General features: G+C 33.4%; 1 protein-coding gene across 2 annotated transcripts in view; it reads right to left on the bottom strand.

Moving 5' to 3' along the window:
• Positions 1 to 8,183: 8,183 nt before the first annotated feature.
• RhoGAPp190 (Rho GTPase-activating protein 190) overlaps positions 8,184 to 20,538 on the bottom strand; it is a 36,266-nt gene continuing 23,911 nt past the window's right edge. For both annotated transcript variants that reach the window (XM_085953624.1, XM_085953623.1), the window contains 14 exons: positions 19,457 to 19,537; positions 16,402 to 16,505; positions 16,060 to 16,152; positions 15,860 to 15,967; positions 15,383 to 15,482; positions 14,448 to 14,619; positions 14,164 to 14,255; positions 13,638 to 13,774; positions 13,411 to 13,551; positions 10,364 to 10,438; positions 10,094 to 10,229; positions 9,755 to 9,886; positions 9,488 to 9,605; positions 8,184 to 8,710 (listed from right to left, as the gene is read on the bottom strand). In XM_085953624.1, coding sequence (XP_085809750.1) covers positions 8,512 to 8,710; positions 9,488 to 9,605; positions 9,755 to 9,886; positions 10,094 to 10,229; positions 10,364 to 10,438; positions 13,411 to 13,551; positions 13,638 to 13,774; positions 14,164 to 14,255; positions 14,448 to 14,619; positions 15,383 to 15,482; positions 15,860 to 15,967; positions 16,060 to 16,152; positions 16,402 to 16,505; positions 19,457 to 19,537 — 1,688 coding nt within the window. In that variant the 3' untranslated portion in view covers positions 8,184 to 8,511. The remainder of the gene's footprint in view (positions 8,711 to 9,487; positions 9,606 to 9,754; positions 9,887 to 10,093; positions 10,230 to 10,363; positions 10,439 to 13,410; positions 13,552 to 13,637; positions 13,775 to 14,163; positions 14,256 to 14,447; positions 14,620 to 15,382; positions 15,483 to 15,859; positions 15,968 to 16,059; positions 16,153 to 16,401; positions 16,506 to 19,456; positions 19,538 to 20,538) is intronic.

Genomic DNA, 20,538 nt, shown 5'->3' with positions numbered 1-20,538 from the left:
TTTCGCTTCAAAAGAGTTTTTGGTTCTAACTTATGTTTTTCGATCAGTTGTCCGATGACTTTCAATTGAAATTCACCCAGCGGTTGTTTTTTTCCAGTTTTTTGTTGGAACAATACATGGGCATTCAGCAGAGATAAATCTATCAAATGGAAAAAAAGTTTTTTGTACCATTTGACAGTTTTTCTTGTCGAATTTACAGAAGAAATTATCATATCACTACGATCCACAGCACCCATGTTTTTATTGTAATCAACAATGCATTCCGGCTTGGAAATCGGAATTTTAGTCTTATAGTCTACTTTTCCAGTAGGTTTGAAAGTATTGTTGTGAATTGTGGACAACATTGTAACATCCTTTTTATCCTTCCACGCCAAAGCCATAATTTCGTCAGTATGGAATGTATCGGTTTCCCCTTTTTTCAATTTCTTAGTAAATTTGGGCATCCCAATTCTGTTTCTCCTTACGGTTCCACAGGCATTCGTCCGGTGATCATAAAGATACTTGAATAACGTTGGGCTGCTGTACCAGTTGTCAATGTACAATGTATGCCCTAGTTCCAAGTATGGTCCAAGCATCGTTACCACCACGTTGCCCGATATACCGATGTAATTATTTTTCTCAATTTCAGTTTGTTTTCCGGTATAAATGATTACATCTAAGACAAAACCAGTTTTGCAATCAGCCATTACAAAAATTTTTATTCCGAAACGACTAGCCTTCGTCCTGATGAATTGGCGGAATAAAAGTCTGCCTTTGAAAAGGAGAAGACTCTCATCAATACATATGTTCTGATATGGACACATGTACTGCTTGAAAGAAATTTTCAGTTCCTTCAGGACCTGTCTAATTTTATATAGTCGATCTCCGGGAACCTGCGTTTCATTGTCACAAAAATGCAACATTCGATGCATCAGTTCGAAACGATTCCTGGACATGGTTTCGGAATATAACAATCTGTGGATAGACCAGTGTTCAGATATTTTATTCCGTGAATTCCTTGACATTAGCATACACAGCCCCAAAAATGTGTACATATCATCAATTGTGCAGTCTACCCATCGCCGTAGACGATCACTCAAAACTGTGATATTTTTTGTGGCAAATACAAATTGTCTGTTGGTCTCTCGGACTAACATTTCAACAAAAGAAATATCGATGAAACATTTGAAATAGTCCATTTCGAGTGCATCCGAAGTCAAATTATCAGCTTTGCATCCCGAAACGTTAGCATCGAAGGAAAATGCGCGTGGCTCAAACATATCCGATTTCCACTCAAATGTCGGTCTTTCAGTGGATTCCGGTGTGATAATTTCACTTTCATCGACTTCCAAAGTTTCCTCAAGTTCGACATCAGATTCAGATTCAACTGTTTCGATAAGGTTATCGATTTCACCAACTTCGTCGATCTCATCCATTTTGAATAATAAAATTTGTAAAACTAAACTCGTAAATAAAACACTTTGTATACGCAAATCGAATCCGAAATACAAATAAAAAATAGTCACAACACTTAGTTCTTTGTCAATTTCTATCTAAAAACATCGAAAATATTTCTTTTCATTCAAGTTTAGTAGGTAAAATCTAAAACAAAACTCGTAAATATAACACTTTTTTATACGCAAATTGTATATGAAATATAAATAAAAACACTTGGTCACTCAATAGAAATTAAATTTCAATGTAAAAACATTGAAAACATTCCAATTATAACGCAAATCTGAATAAGAAAGCATTCCGAATTAGCATCCCGACTAAATGATATTCCGGCGACAACTGACTCATCACTATCGAATCATACCAACTGCCTATTGTACAAGATATCCCAGTGTGCAGGGGAATTTTGAGCTAACCCTGATTTGGCCTCTCGGGAAATTCCCTTATTCTCGCGATGTATGCGCCGTACAAATGTTTTTTGCTTGCAAGGTCTGATCAGAAATGTAGTTACACGTTTTAAAATTAAATAAATAAATATTTGACTCATACAAGCGCGTAGAACGGCTCGGCGTATATCGTACGGTACGGGCGCCTGAATCACCGCCGTGCATGACGTAAACGTTACGTTACGGGCAGCTATCAGGTTAACGAGCAAATTCAGTCGGTCCCATTTTCCTCGCAATAACCAAGTTCTACTGTACATAGTTATTTTATTATAAAACCTCAAAAGTAAAAAAAAAAAAAGCTACAAACATTTGATATATGAGGCGTCTAATTACAAAAAGCGACAAGTCCACAATTCAATATTTTCGGGAAACAACGTTTTTATGTTTCAAGCTTCAATTATTTGTTTTAACGTGAGAGTGTATTCTATGTCGAAATTAGAACCAAATGGCAATTTGTTTCAGCCGATAAACTCTTAAATGTAATAAATATAGGCAAAATAAATTAGACGTAGCGCTATTTGTACCTCATTTTTTAATTTATTCCGCATAAGGCTTATATTTCCGTGGCACTGTGAGTTTACCAGATGCTACAGCATGGCAGCGCCCTTTTCAATATTGAGCGTTCCCTTATTGGTTGACTTAAACACGCGCAAAATCAACCAAGCTTTAAATAATATGAAACACGGACTTTTCGAAGGGTTATGTCGCGTTTTGGAATTTATAGATCAATACATATTGTGTAAAATTATACAAAGAATACGTGCATATTTTTTTCTCGATTTTGACCAAGTGTGGACTTTCGCATTTTCAAATGATCGCTTTTTGGAATTAGACGCCTTATATCTTTTATAGTGTAATGCCGGCCTAGGCGCCAAACACTAGTAGACAACTGCGAGAGAAGCTCAACAAAGGCAAACTTGTTGGGATTTCAAAAATAAAAATGACATAATGCATTTGATATATTTTATTTTAATACATTCAGTGTGAGCATTGTATTCATGTTACAATTACATATATAAATTTAAAAAGTCACTCATTCCATTTATTTCGTTCATCTTATTACAGAGCCAATAATTAAAGCAGACAAATCGTGAGAATTGCCATATGAAAAAAAATGGCAATTCGCAATCCATACAACAAAACCTCCACAAGTAGTAAAAATGTTATTACCACTACGTATGAAATTCAATTTGCATTTTTTTTACAAATTATTATCATTTTATATTATCAACCATGCAGTACAAAAAATTGTATAACATTACAAATTCATATTTTGAAATTCTATTCTCCAATATTATTTATACATAATGGGGTATTAATAAATCATTTAGCTGAGTATATTAAATTTGTTGTTAAAACTAAAAAATAAAATAAAAAAACAAACAAGCAATCGACCATCAATATCTTTAAATTTCCATCAATGCTATTTGGCTAGAGCTGAAATGGATTGAAAATAAATATAGTGTAAATTAATTGACACTCAATTTTAAGAGGTTTAAAATCAAGTTTTGCACATTCCCAGTAACGATAAATTACATTTTTTGTAGTCAGACCGAAATGTAATTCTAGATACTTTTAAATACAAATTCCAAATAAAACTAAAGCAAGAATTAAATTGTTCAATTATTCGCAATGAGAAGTATGATTTACTTTAGGTAGTAATGCATGGATATAGAAGGAGATTCTCCGTCACAACCTCTATAAGCGACTCAAAGTCTAAGGTGTTGGGGATCCGATGCCAAAGGCACAGGATTGGGAGGTGAGCTGCAAGTTGGTTGCCAACTTTCGATAAAAGGCAACACCAAAGGAAGAAGGATTGTTCACAGGAATGTTCGGTAAAAAGTGCTACTAAAATAATCAATCATGCCATAGGCCGTATAGTTAAACATCTAAATGCAATTAATTATATTCCTCCGCTATTGCGAAGAAAAATCAAGGTTTTTTATGTTCTTGAAATGAACATTCTTCATTGTTAAGTTAATAATATGTATTGATGGAAGTTAAAAAAACATATTGGTGACCCTTCCCTTGTGTATATAAAATGTGAAATAAATACTTTAAACGAATAAAAGGAAAAACAATCATTTCATTTTAAATAATATAAGATTCTCAACAGTATGACTATATATGCTTAATCCTAAACATTTCATTATAAACTATTTTACACGTAATATTATTATTATTATGTTACCGAAAGCTTTGATGACACTACAAAATGTGGGCTTAAACGCCATTTGTATATTCGTTTCAGAAAAAGCGCATTGTGTGCGTTACAGAAAAATATGCATTACTTACACAGTACTTAATATATATTTTGAACCAAATCCTTATTGATTTTTCAAATTACAAAATATATAACCTCGGTTGTACAGCCTTATTCATAGACGTTGCTTAGCTTATTCTCAATGTTTTAACAGTGTTAAATAGATATGAGTAAGGTGCTTGAAGTTAAGCTATAAATAAAGTCACAGGTTTAAATAGACCAGTTAAAGATATCTATGCTTATAATATCAATAGACAAAAAGAACTGTAAGGAATGTTAATCTATTATTATTAATCTATCTATTAACGACATAGAACTTTTGATACTCTTCGCCTCGTTTAAAAAATAAAATCGTCTCAACAAAATGAGTGTTGCATAGGCGAATACTATATTTGAGTGACTTCTACAATATGATCAAGTTTATCACAAAATGCGTTTCAAAAATTTGGCATAATCAGTTGTTTTTAAATAAACTCAAACAAATTTAAAAAATGTTTTATACAGAAAATTTTAATTTTGTTTGTCAACAGTTTGTTACAGATCAAATGAAATATTTGAATTTTATCAGAAGATACCTTGATGTGGTATGATTTCTCTTAAAAGATGTTGATAAGTTAATGATTGACTTTCTGAAGATGGCTTTCTTTGTACATGCGGTCCTCGACTCCTATGTTCTACTTTCATCGCTATTTCGTACATTGCTTAAAATTTAGATTTTTGTCGATAATGCAAAAACTGTACACTTCCATGTAGTCACTCCTCTCCACTGCTCTCCGAAACATTTCGCCCTTTTATGTTTATAAACATGAGAGAAAAACGGAGAAATTGCAATGTTGATTAACGATAAACATCAAAATGTCGAAAAGATTCTAACATGGAATTTCAAGTAAGTAGATTTGACAAATTAAAAATTGAAATTAAAAGGTATTCTTTACACCATATTAAATTTACTGGAAGCTGCCAGTGCAGATAGAGATGTTGCAAATGAATTTGTTCACTTGTTTTGATGTTTTTTTTAGCCAACTTTCGTACGTTCACTGAATGAATGAATTATTCATACACATTTTTAGAACTCAATTATCAAGTCGAGGACCACCTGTATTCCGAAAATGTTGTCAACATTTAATAACCCATAACTTGTTAACAAAAACATTACAATAGAGTTGTACCACGTCAATGCCATTTCAATTTATTAATATAATCGTTTCTTTAAAATGCAACAAATGGAATTTTCTTTATTTCTGTTCAAAATAAAAGGATACATCACAATTCAGTCCTATCTTTCACAATCCAAGAGATTTAGGCCCATTTTTGACAGATTTTTAAAATGTCTACAAAAACTACAAATAAAAAAATTCAATTATTACTATTATGATATTCCTCCCAATCGACCCGTTATTTTTTTTCTAATAGTAAAAAATAAAGACATTTGCACCAGACAAATCGAGTTAGTTTTCCCAAATAGAGATAACAGAAAAAAAAGTATTGTTTTCTTTTTATTAAATATTATAATGAACATGACAATTATTTAATTATCGTAACAATGAAGCAATGAATTGTATGACATTTATATTCAAAATTATCATCATAACACGATGTCAATGATTAAATAGGTATTAAATTTATTACTGCACATTCATTCTATAAATTCCAAATTAATGTTGAACATTACTATTTATGTCACTATGTACATATAACGTAATATTATGCATTGGAAATACATACTTATATATCAATAATAATAAATCTCAATGAGTAAATTGAAGCTACCAAATCAGAGTATTACAATATTAAAAATAATGATACACATTTCTGAATTCAAACCAGTGATGCAATCATTATTTAAAAGTATTTTTCAGATCAGTATCAGTTATAAATCTGTATGATGAATAAATAGATGTTACATATATATTTTGGAATACTGACATTTACGTAAGGATTTAAAATAAGTATGTATTGCAGTTACCGTGATTTGCATTAGTAAGAAGATTTATAATGTTCTTGAAATTGTAAAATTTCTTCATTTTGATTCTCACATCGACAGTACCGTAGCCTGATAACTAAATCATTTCCAATTCAACCAACAAAATAAAATATTCCAATATTATCAAAAATATAATACACTAAAATGATATGACTTAAAAATATAAATTTTACCACTCACGCGTCACAGGTACAATCACTTCGGAATAAATAAATTAAAAATAATAAAAACAACACGAAAGAGAAAATATTCAACATTTTTCTTATAAATGTAAAAATAATACTTACACCTAGCAGCCGAATAAATAATAAAAAGCTTTCTTACCGACAAATTGACATCGAATCAAATACGAAAGCGTGTGAAATATTTCTTACACTATTACAAAATTAATATGTAACAACATGGCCACCTTATCGGATAATTCTATTAATACTATAAAAAGACAATCATGGCATATTATGTATTCTTTCCAAATATCCCGCCGGAATCATTCTCAATAATCAATCAGTCTAAACAGTCCCTAATACGTGAGCTAACCTAACCCAACTGCAAAAACCTAACTCCAATAATAATAACCTTACATACTAAATGAAATAATTTTTACACAAATATCGTTATCATAGCTACATATTTTAAAATGCCTCACCGATGATCTTAATCAAGGTTTAAATTTGTAAAATCTCACTCAATTTCAATTTTGTGATTTTCAACACGGATGTAACATGCTGTCGATTAATAATTACATACAATTTTTATTGTTTCTTACCTAGCTAAAGTACTCTAACATACACTTAATAAAATTATTATCATTATTACAAGTAGCTTTGAGGGTATTTTGGATTTATTGTAGATTTTGCATAATTTATTTAAATGAGAATGTCTTTTATAATTTCACACAAAAACTAATGTGATATTATAATGTAAAGTAATACATTATAATTTTTCAGGTATGGCACGAAAAATTGTCATTTCGGTATCATATTAACAATGGCATCGTTTATAATATCACTTAAAACAATACAATATTATGCATATAAATAAAAAATGTAGAAATTTGTTATTTTGGAAAGAGAAAAATTTAGTCATTTCACAAATAAACTCTTCAATTTTTTAATTCCTGTTTTAACTATTTTTATATTATTCAAGTTGATTATCTTTCTCTTGTAAATCATAAACAATGTCACAGTAATTCTACAACGTTGACAATGTTGACAAAATTATCTTCATTCTGTCGAACTTAACAATGCGTAAGCAGATGCGTGTTTTTCTAATTCAAATATACATATTATTTATTGATATGATATATGACTGATTGTATAAATATTCTATACATAGTCATCGAGTCAATGTAACTTTTAATTTTGCATCTTTAACCTGTATAATTCTTTAATTTCGATCGGTTGGAAAGTTTTTCAACACACATTACACATTGTCAACAAAATAATATTTATAAAATAAATAGAAAAATTATGTACCTAATATTTAAAATTATTCGAAATATGTCAACAATATATTATATAAGATGACCAGATAATATTCAAAAGCAGTTTACTGTCAAAATGCAACAGGAAAAATGAAAAGTTGTTACTGTCTTGGTTAAACTTATTAGCGACAGAAGTCGAGTCAGATTTTATTACCAATTAATATATCGGTTAAATCATAATATTGTAATTGATCACTCGAATATACAAAACACAGTATAATTCATTACAATATAATGCATTTAGATAGCTAGTGCTCACGTAACATTTCATTTAAACAATAGCCAACCAGGAATGTATGCATGTGTAACGCCTTTATTACCCAATAGAAGTAAATACATAGACCGCAGACACAAAATATCTGCCAGAGTTGCAGATCGCTTACCGTCAGACATCTTTAAGTAAGTGTCGAAAACAGTTGCCAAAAATGACAATCATTATAAATGAATGTCATGACAATTTCATTTTATTGTCACTTGAAAAATTGTAGTACCTATTTCATGAAATATATATTCAATAGATTCCATAGTAATCATCACAACGAGGGGAGATTATGGTATATGTATTTTATTTTTACCTTTGAAATGCTTATCACACATTAGGGTTGAGATGTTTAATTCAATACATTTTGTGGATAGGATACCTATAGGAAGTACTACTGTTCCAATAAAAGGGCCATTTAGATTCACTTGAATTAAACTAATCTTCCCCGAGTATCCCAGTCTAAAATATCAATGAATTATGTAGGCAGCAAAATTTGTAATTACTATGCAAAACGACCGCTGACAAACATAACATCAAAATGGTGGACAAATTATCTAAGTCGCGACGCATTGTGGTGCCGTCACTTGGGGATATCAACGATCAGTAGACGTCTCCGAATGGGACGACGGTCCAAAGGGCTCAGACCATGACAGCCGCTTCTTGGCCGCAAAAAAGGAACGGGTACTGATCGATCATTGTCTGTAGAATGTCTTCTAAGTAGGGGCGTGTGGCTTCGAAGCGAGCCATGTCACTGAACTGCACCGGAAGTAGAGTGGGCCACCAGCAAATGGCCAAGTTTTTAGAGTCCATCGAGTTAAGTTTTGCATTATCTGCTATCCTGTAATATTAAAACGTGGGGGTTAAAATTAATAATTTGACAGATATGACAAGAAAATATCCTATTTTTAATGTAATTTTTACTCTTATGGACTTTCTAAAGAAACCATAAAGCTTTATTGACTGACATAATATAGGAACACTCACAGAGGATCCGATTGACACTGTGGGATTTTATTAGGTCAAGCTGACACGAGCTTGGCAGCAAAAGCATTGTGACTGGTTAAGAATTGTGAAGTCCACTTCCAGTGGTAAAAGTGCATAAATAACATTTCATATTGTATTGTATTAGCATTTGTATATTGTGTATGGCCACTATCACCGACAGTATCATCTTGTCTTGCTCAGTCCCCCCCACACTTTATCTAGTTACCTGCTATTGAATTAAATGTGGTATATATTAACATACTGCAAAAAAAAAAATGGCAGCAAACAGGAGTGGAAGGAGCACCGAGCAAGACAAGGTGATAAAACAGGCACAATCCAAACAATGTCGGCAATAGCAACCATAACAATAAGCACATGATCCCCGCCTACTTTCTGTGTACGGGAAAAAATCACATGTATGCGACATCATAGGCAGTTCCACTATAATAACGGTGATGTGTGAATTACACACAACAGCTCAATTTCATGAGCTATAAGGTTATAATAATTAATTTGATGTTATTGCATTGATTTTAATACTAAACTAGAAGGAGTAATCAACGGCTAATTACTAGAAAAATATGTTATATATTATGTAGTTATTATTCTACAATACAAAATATAATATTACCTGACAAAATGTGAGAAAATGTATTTGAGTACAGCTCTTTGATGTGCCGGCAATCGTTCAGCAATAAGAGCCCTCAAAGCCAGAAGTCGTCCGCTCCTGTCAGTTGCACCTAATGAACCTTCAGAAACAAAAACCAACATTATACAATATGTAAGAATATTTTCAATGGGTTAGACATTCACCACTCAAAAGGTGCGCAGCACAACCTGAACAAACTTTGCTATAAGCTATAGGTTGAATCGATTGATGATTAGATCATCAACTTACTGGCGATATCTTCTAACTCTTGCATTGTTGGCTCGTCGAAGAGTGGCGGCAGTCTCTTGGAAAAGAAATCTTTGAGTGCTGTTGCAACCGCATTCACTGGAATGTCTAATTTTTGGATTGATATACTCGGATCTGCAAAGAAATATTTAAAATGTTAGCGATTACATAGCATCTGAAATGATGGTGAAATTAGAACATCGAACCAATTTAACCATAATATTATGGTGTCATTTGTTATTTGAAATTATTAAGAGCCGCTGAGATGAACCATGAAAATTAAAAAATCAATTGATAGGATCAATATTTTGAGGTTAAAACAGTTAAAGTATTAATATTTACCTTCATCAAAGTTCTTGAAGAGTAAATCAACATGGGCCCTGTTTCCAGGTACCCGGTAGATGCCTTCAGCTGCTAAACCTTCAGTCTCTATGAATGTTACACACTTCTCCAAGAATAAAGGAACTCCATTGTTTCCCTGTAACACAAACAAGAAAGTATAAATGATAGTTTTTTTTAATGCTTATCCAGCTAGTCTCAATACCTATATTGATTTTAAAATGAACCACACGTGTTATTAAGAAAAAGAATTGATCGAGTTATCTGACATACTTGTGGTCCCCATCCTTGACTATTTACAACTGCATTTTGACTAGCATTTTTCTTTGAATCCTTCTTCGACCATTCCTGAAACAAAATAATAACACAGTATGTATAATAAATAAAGACTTAATTGACATTTTAATTAAAATTTCTTTATAATTTTTTCAAGGACATTGATAATATGGTTTCGCAACTATATATAGGCTTTTGTCTAGTGTTTGTGCCGGAGAAAGAACACAAAATAGCACATGACAGATTGCATCCCATACATATTATGTTGGTGTTCCAAATTATGTTTTTTTCTTAAATCAAATGTATGAATTATTATATTAGTACGTAAGTAATAAAAAATATCTAATCCATTAACCTGATAGCTGCCCGTAACGTAACGTTTACGTCATGCACGGCGGTGATTCAGGCGCCCGTACCGTACGATATACGCCGAGCCGTTCTACGCGCTTGTATGAGTCAAATATTTATTTATTTAATTTTAAAACGTGTAACTACATTTCTGATCAGACCTTGCAAGCAAAAAACATTTGTACGGCGCATACATCGCGAGAATAAGGGAATTTCCCGAGAGGCCAAATCAGGGTTAGCTCAAAATTCCCCTGCACACTGGGATATCTTGTACAATAGGCAGTTGGTATGATTCGATAGTGATGAGTCAGTTGTCGCCGGAATATCATTTAGTCGGGATGCTAATTCGGAATGCTTTCTTATTCAGATTTGCGTTATAATTGGAATGTTTTCAATGTTTTTACATTGAAATTTAATTTCTATTGAGTGACCAAGTGTTTTTATTTATATTTCATATACAATTTGCGTATAAAAAAGTGTTATATTTACGAGTTTTGTTTTAGATTTTACCTACTAAACTTGAATGAAAAGAAATATTTTCGATGTTTTTAGATAGAAATTGACAAAGAACTAAGTGTTGTGACTATTTTTTATTTGTATTTCGGATTCGATTTGCGTATACAAAGTGTTTTATTTACGAGTTTAGTTTTACAAATTTTATTATTCAAAATGGATGAGATCGACGAAGTTGGTGAAATCGATAACCTTATCGAAACAGTTGAATCTGAAGACGATGGAAGTGATGATTCGGATGTCGAACTTGAGGAAACTTTGGAAGTCGATGAAAGTGAAATTATCACACCGGAATCCACTGAAAGACCGACATTTGAGTGGAAATCGGATATGTTTGAGCCACGCGCATTTTCCTTCGATGCTAACGTTTCGGGATGCAAAGCTGATAATTTGACTTCGGATGCACTCGAAATGGACTATTTCAAATGTTTCATCGATATTTCTTTTGTTGAAATGTTAGTCCGAGAGACCAACAGACAATTTGTATTTGCCACAAAAAATATCACAGTTTTGAGTGATCGTCTACGGCGATGGGTAGACTGCACAATTGATGATATGTACACATTTTTGGGGCTGTGTATGCTAATGTCAAGGAATTCACGGAATAAAATATCTGAACACTGGTCTATCCACAGATTGTTATATTCCGAAACCATGTCCAGGAATCGTTTCGAACTGATGCATCGAATGTTGCATTTTTGTGACAATGAAACGCAGGTTCCCGGAGATCGACTATATAAAATTAGACAGGTCCTGAAGGAACTGAAAATTTCTTTCAAGCAGTACATGTGTCCATATCAGAACATATGTATTGATGAGAGTCTTCTCCTTTTCAAAGGCAGACTTTTATTCCGCCAATTCATCAGGACGAAGGCTAGTCGTTTCGGAATAAAAATTTTTGTAATGGCTGATTGCAAAACTGGTTTTGTCTTAGATGTAATCATTTATACCGGAAAACAAACTGAAATTGAGAAAAATAATTACATCGGTATATCGGGCAACGTGGTGGTAACGATGCTTGGACCATACTTGGAACTAGGGCATACATTGTACATTGACAACTGGTACAGCAGCCCAACGTTATTCAAGTATCTTTATGATCACCGGACGAATGCCTGTGGAACCGTAAGGAGAAACAGAATTGGGATGCCCAAATTTACTAAGAAATTGAAAAAAGGGGAAACCGATACATTCCATACTGACGAAATTATGGCTTTGGCGTGGAAGGATAAAAAGGATGTTACAATGTTGTCCACAATTCACAACAATACTTTCAAACCTACTGGAAAAGTAGACTATAAGACTAAAATTCCGATTTCCAAGCCGGAATGCATTGTTGATTACAATAAAAACATGGGTGCTGTGGATCGTAGTGATATGATAATTTCCTCTGTAAATTCGACAAGAAAAACTGTCAAATGGTACAAAAAACTTTTTTTCCATTTGATAGATTTATCTCTGCTGAATGCCCATGTATTGTTCCAACAAAAAACTGCAAAAAAACAACCGCTGGGTGAATTTCAATTGAAAGTCATCGGACAACTGATCGAAAAACATAAGTTAGAACCAAAAACTCTTTTGAAGCGAAAAGCACCCTTACCCTCTAGGCTAACAGAAAGACATTTTTTGGGTAAAATACCACCTACTAACAATAAAATTAATGCGGCAAGAAGATGTTATGTATGTGCCAATACAAAAAATCAGAAAAGACGGAAAGAAACTAGGTATTTGTGCAAGCAGTGCGACATTGCTCTGTGTTTTGAACCGTGCTTCGAAATTTTCCATACACAAGAAAGTTTTTAGTGATTTTAATGTGTTTAGTATACTTCTTAGTGCTATAAGTATTTATGGTGACATTTTACAAAAATACTATAAAATTTATTTTTCAAAATACTTATATTAAAAAAAAAAAAAAAAAATCAACTAATTCTTGTAAGTGCAGTGTTGTGACAACCCTACCATACCTGAAAATTTTCAGACATTTTCACGAAATTGTGTATGAAAAACTTTTTCGCCGAACTTCAATTGAGGTCTCATATATGTAAGTGCATTATATTGGACTTTTCACTATTCTTTTAATTTTTTTATAATATAATTAATTCCTGGGCCCTGGGGAGTATACCTAGTACTTTTAGCTGGGCTGTTAAAAGGTTAATAGTTTGGATGTGAGAATAATTATTTACATTTTTTTCTTTGTGATGTCCGCGGTCCAATCTGGGCCACCCGGAACGCCTCGTCCGACCTCCACCTCCTGAGCTGGCTGCCAAATTCGAACCCGACACCGAATCATTGTCCTGAGTTGATGACTCCTTACAGGATGAGAGCTGTTTAAAAAATTACACATAGAATAATCAATAAATCTGAAAAAGACAAACTAAAATAATATTTTTATATCTCTGTAAGTGCATACCTGATCATCCATATCGCAAGAAGTGTAAGGAGCTGAAGTTGTTGACGCATTGTGCAGCAGATTGTAAGCGCCCACTCGAGTCGGCGGACCTGAGATTCCACCTTCACCGCCACTGCCGTCACTAGATTCTTCCTTGCCTGACACATAAGATATTATAGGAAAACCCAATTAATACAAATACACTTAATAAGAAATTATCGCTAAAAGGCGAGGGACAGGAATTCTTGGAAGTACCATGTGGTGTCCATATGCTTCAACTAAGGGGCAGACATGGTCGAAGTAGGAAATTGCGATTTTAAACATTGAAGTTAATAACCCACCATACTTCGTCCATCCTGTACCACACCTGATCTTAATTGGGTGTATCACAGCTACGTTTGATGTGAAACATCAGTATTTATTGTTATCACTGTGAATATCTCAAAAACCGTTAACCAATACTGAGGTCACCCAAGCACTCAAGTGTGCTTTGACTGAAAATACATGACTTTAAATTAAGAGTGCCCATAAACAATTGAATACTGACCTGCATCTCTAGCCCTGTAGCCGCTCGGTAGTTCAGGAGGCCCAACAAACACTCCAAGACGAGGAGCTTTAGGCGCTGCCACCGCAACCAACCTACAAAAAAAATTAACATAATATTGATTAATGAGAAAAATTAGACTCATATTACTTGATTAAGCTGGATCAACAGTTTCCTATTAGATTTTTCGATATGTAATGAATTTGATTTTTTTCTAAAATTCGGTCCTTTTGATTTTCAAAGATTTTACTGTATCAAATGACGAAACAAAAAAAAGTTTTATTGACCTCTTCCTGTATGGTTTGTGATGTTGTTTGGAGCGTGATGTGTTGCTCCCCAAATTGGCTGCAGCCCCTGACCCCCCGATTGTCGCCCCGATACCTCCTACTCTCCTACCCCCGCCTCGCATCCCGATTTCTTCTTCCACTGATGAACACTCGCTGTCTGTCTCAGAAAATGCTAGAAACGTGTAACATGGCAATGTTATTTTGAATAATTACACATCGTCAATTTTGCTATTTTTGACATTTAATCCATTAAAAGTTGATTAAAACAAAATTATTGAAACCTTACCATAGACTATGATGTATCAGTAATAAATACTGCCAAGCTGTGATAAAAGAGTGTATATCCATACTATGTATAAAGATAATGCTTAAGTTTCAAAGACGAAAGTCTTCACAAGAGATTCAATCAGCAATCAGCCTCTCAAAAGTTTTTTTTAATAAAGATGGATGTTAGCCACTTGCTCAACCCATTAGGTCCATGTCCTGGATCCAGACAACGACAAAGCAACATGTGAATTTTCGGAAAGTGCGATTTGTACCTACGACTTACTGCAGACACTCTCACTCAGCCAATGCGTGAGGAATACCTTTATGTTTTTTTTTGTGTTTGCTTGGGGGTAATTTATGTATATTTTTTAATTTATCACTTGGCTCCGTTCACATAGTAAACTTTATCGAGTATAAGCACCAAGGTTTTACAATTGGTATTATGCCAACATCAAACTCCTTGTCAGCAACGGATACTATAATTATACCAATACTACAATAAGAATGATTCTTTTGATACTGACTACATAAATATTTAAAAAAAAAAATAAGAATGTGTTTTGAAAATTATAAAGATACTTTGAGCTTTCATTAACATTATATAAGTAACTTAATAATAAAAAGTCAATAACTTAATAGTAAAATAAGATTATCGATTGTTTACTCACAGGGTTGCCCCTTTTCTCTGCGGTGTCGCATCTTAGCTCTGGCGTGCTGGGCATCTAGAGCCAACCCTAACATTCTGTCCCCGCCTCCTGAATCTTTAATCTGTAAAAAATATATTTATACTATATTTATACTTAAAGTAAGCATGTCTTTTATGTGCCCAAAAATAGTTTGATTAGTGTCTAGATACCGACAACTATAACTTGAAGCGCAACGGTTTCGAGAAATAATATAAATACACCAACAATACTATACAGCGACGGCCTCAAGTTGTCGGTATCGAACACGCAATTCTGCTACTTTTTTCCGTGATATATTTAAGGGCCTGGTTTGATTTGAGAATTCTCTAATTCAAGAATATCTGTTTTCTCGAGATTTTTTTTATTGTATTCTCGAGAGGAAGTTTCTTGATCACAGCCTCTAGAAATACATAATGCTTCTACTATTAATACTACAGAATAGTTATGTAAATATCTTACTTGGGCATACTGAGCATCCAGTTCAGTCTCTGAGCTGACTCCAGAAGGATGATGATGGTGACCAAATGTAGATTTACCATGGTGACCTTGGGTAGATCCGTGATGTGCCTACATTGAGAAAAGATAAATTTATGAAATGACATAAAATTTATGGAACATAGTTTGTTAACAATTTCAAAGAAGTAAAAGTATCAATTTACCTTTCGAGTGGGTGGCGGTCTAGGCCTTAGTGACATCTGTTGTAACGCACCCGAAACTAATCCATAGTTGCTCAACTCCAATTTGCCCGGTTGCTAGAAGATCAAAAGAAAAACATTTACAACTAATCTGAAAAATATATTTTTTTTATAAATAAACTCGACTTACGACCAAGTTTTGAAATATATCTAAGTCGAGAAATATCTGTACTCGTCAACGCGATAATTTTTTAATAAACAATGTCATCGTTTCCATTACAAAATGAAATATCTGATAAATATCATTTTTCAGGCTGTTACATTCCGGATGACACGTATGCGTAAAATTTAAATAAAAAATAAAACCTTGAGTGTGTGTGCGTGTCGATGCCTGGGAGCGGGTGGCGCCCTCGGTCGTCCAGTGGTTGCCGAGCGGGCACTCATCACTCCCCAGCCTCCGCCTCCAGTATCTGAACATTCACAACACCTTTTATATTGAGTAAAACGATTCTTCTATAACTAGCCGTGCCATCGCATCAAATCTGATTCATCTCCCTATGCACGCAAAACGTACGATATATGCGTCAAGAAGCAAGCAAGCTTCTTGTCATACGTTGTGCGAAATAAATATTTTGGTGTACTACATCCAAACTTATCGCATTTTCCTATTATTATTTATATACTTATAGACAAAGCTTTTTTTCAAGTTTTTTATTTAATGTTTTTATAATTTAGCTACCTATTACATTTCTGACCAAACAAATAAAAAAATACATGCTAGCACGACCGGGTTCCACAAAAATATTGTGAAAACAGGCAAAAATCAAGTATTTCTCATGCCAGTGGCAAAGGGTGGAGGTAGGCTGTGGAGATTCGACATAAATATATTGCACACTAAACTTTGTCAGTCAAACGTATTTGTTTTCATTGAAGTAAGAATAAGAGAGAACAAACCCAAGATGGCGTGGCTGAAGCATCGGGCTATGGCGTCGTGAGTCTCAGGTTCGAATCCCGGGTCTGGCAAGTACACATATTGTTTTTCAATTTCAAACCTCCACTCTGTGGAGACCCATATGATCTTATTAGGATCGGACATGGTCGGAAAGAATACAAATTGCAGATGGTGTTTGTTAGTTTTTCCTGCCTAAGCCAAACCGTAACAGATAGAAGAATATTTTTTTATATTATGGTTTGGTTTAAGCAGGGTTTAATTGAATTTTAAGAACTAACAAACACCATCTGCAATTTGCATTTTTAGTTCAATGAAAACAAATAAGTATGAATGACAAAATTTTGTGTGTGCTATCATTGTCGGATCTCCACAGCCTACCATCACTCTTCGCCACTGTCCCATGCATAGCTTTGCTAATTTGGATATATGTACAGTGTTTACATTGCTTCTTTTATATTCATATTTCGTACTTAACTTACTGTGCTTTCGTACTTAACTTACTGTGCTATACATAATATAATATAATAATTTTAGTTTTGTTATTAATGATTGCGAATTTGATTATTCCATGTGAAGTGGAAGTTGTCAAAATATTAAATAACAACGAATGAATGTCACAATGCTTGTGTATGATTTTAGAGCTGTTAATTCCTGAACACTAACTACAGTAAATTTTACTAAAAACAAAGCAACTACATAATGTGCAAACTATCTATGTAGATGTTTCCAGAATATTCCATATTAATTATTGAATATTTTTTTTCTAATAAGTAATAATATATCACTTACGTTATCATCTACTGCATGAATAAAAACACTAAATAATTGAAAGCTATGAAATTATTTACCACTTCTCTAAAATTGTGATAATCACAAAGATGATTTATAGGACTTTGAAAGATACAATTTTCACCCAAAGACAACTACATACTAAACATAAAAACATAGCCAAGGGGTTAAGGACATTAACAGTGTTAGAGGGGCTACCAATTAGTACTGGCATTCATTTGTCTTCGTAATCAAGCGACGATTCGGCGATCCTCGGCTTGGCAAGTAACCAGCAAAACAAACCGATTTAAGCCATTTCTTCGCAACGGCTCATTTGCTGAAGCCAAAGATTGCTGAAAGCGTGTTTACGGAAACACACGAGTGATTGACGATCTGACAACAGAATGTAACATCTGTATTAATCGATATTAGTACTCTCGAGACAGTGATAATAATATGATCGATGTGAGAAAATTATACATTTGTGCAAATTAATAATATAATATATAAGCAAATTAAAAATAGTTTCTTTAATAGTGAGTGTAATGTGTAAAAAGATGAAGCTGTGAATTAACATTATGATTGAAAAATATTAAAAAATATAGTACATATAGGAATAATGAAGTAAATTACCATTTTATAAGTGAACACAGATTCGAGATTTTTTTAAAGAAGAAATGGTTATTAGCCATTTGTACAACCCATTGTGTTCTTGTTCAGACACATTTAAAAACCAAAATGTAATTTTGCCCAGACACGGGATTCAAATTCACACCTACAACTTCAAAGACAGGCGCTCTATCGACTACTCCATCATGGGGGTTAATCATAAGTAGATAATACAGAATGATACATACATCTAAGTGAAAAAAATTTGAAGGAAAAATGCAAAGAAACAGAATTAAAATTATACTTTAAAAAGCCTTTTGCTTCATGCATCAGAAACCTGAAGAGTATTGTTTTTTTAAGCAAATAATAATTAAAAAAATGCACACGAAATGTGAATGAATATGAGAATGAGAATTCACCTGAGTCGTGCGTGCTCAGAGAATCCTCCGAGCAATTCAGGTCCGCTGCCGTCAACAAACAATAATAAGTCAACCCACAAAACCAAGCTGATTGATGATGATGAGCAATGCTTATATGCTAGTGGTTAATCACCATTAATTTTTATGACAATATGATTCAATTTTATCCAACACCATATATGACAAAACTCATGTAACTTACTATGCAAGTATTTTTTGATTGTATTACAAACAAAGCTAGAGACACTAGCAAAACATATACGTAATTGCACCCGCATCATATTTGAATCAAATAGTATTAGGCTGAATGGTTTTGAAACAAGGGTTTCAGGCTACAAACCTATCCCCAGAATGATCCAAAATAACTAATTCTGAAAATTTTTATAGTGAACATGATCCACAAAATCATGTCAGAAAGAGAGTATGCAACCTATTAAACCTATCTGTCGCCCCTTGCACACAATACCAAATACGGCTATCTCTGTCTAGATGTCTGTTTTGATATGTAACCCAAGGGACACCAAATTATGCGGGGGTATAATATCAATATGTTTGCCGGCATCTCTACTTTTGTAAAGTAATCCTGGTAAGAACTATTGACAATAAAGGTAAAATAATTGATATGATGAATATATAATAATGTTGTAAATTGAAGAATGAAGAGTGGACTTACGAGACAGATCGGCTTGCGGGAGACGGTGGTCTGGTGGGGCGGGCTCGGGGGGTGTGGAGGGGGGCGGGTAAACATTGAAGCCTAAAACCAAATCCACAATATTAGGTAATTATCTCATCGGTTTAAATTAATATTACGTGTCTGTGGCAATTTCTTGTTCAATAGTAAGATTATACCAAGTGTGCTACATACACCAAAGCGCGTGAGTGACATTTTGGTGAAAATTAATTATATATGGAATTTGGTTATTTAGAATGATATTTTTAGTATTCTAAAAGTGCGTCAGCAAGAGTTATTCCATGACAAAATGACAAAACTGTTTTTTGGTAGGTAGTTATTGAAAAATACATGAAAAGACCAATAAAATTCTTATTTCAAATTGAAACTTACAGACCTACAAACTTATCTGAAGAATGGGATGGGGGCGCCACTGTCGAAAACTACCCAATCAAGATTCGTAACTGGACAAAATCTGACATTTTCAAAATGGCGTCCTATGTTAGTTCGTAGTTCCATTTTTGGCCATTCTACAGATAAGTTTGTAGGTCTGTACACACTTGGCTTAGCATTCTCGATTTAATAAAATACTGATAATATTTTTATTGGTATGTAGGTATTTGAACTTCAGATGAATATGTAATGAACACAGGTAACTCTTGTTCATCGCAACACCGGCGAGTACGAATTCGTGATTTTAATAATATTGTTTTGTCCCGGACTTATCTTGACATGTGCCATGTACGAGGAATTGTCATAATGAGTGGAATCACGCCTGTCCAGTCAGATTATTTGACAGTATTTTATATTTAATATTTTACATAATAAGTGCAGACAGGATAACTATGTAAATTCTTTTTTGAAACGTGGCATAAAATAAATGTTATTAATTTAGTTTAGTTTACTAATAGTGTTTTCATATTTAAAATAGTTTCGAAATTTCGCTAGTCACGACTGTGTCCAAAACATATCCCCATTGCATAGTAAAAAGATAAACATGCACTCATGCGGAATTTCATAACTTTGTATTGTTAAGATATAAAATCTGAACGGTATGGTGTTGGAATGCAAAACTAGGATTGACA

The sequence above is a fragment of the Rhyacophila brunnea genome, unplaced genomic scaffold (assembly GCF_057557595.1).
Source record: "Rhyacophila brunnea isolate RB1 unplaced genomic scaffold, BYU_Rbru_1.0 scaffold_4, whole genome shotgun sequence".
NCBI classification, from domain to species: Eukaryota; Metazoa; Arthropoda; class Insecta; order Trichoptera; family Rhyacophilidae; genus Rhyacophila; species Rhyacophila brunnea.
This window is presented reverse-complemented; position numbering and strand designations above follow the sequence as displayed.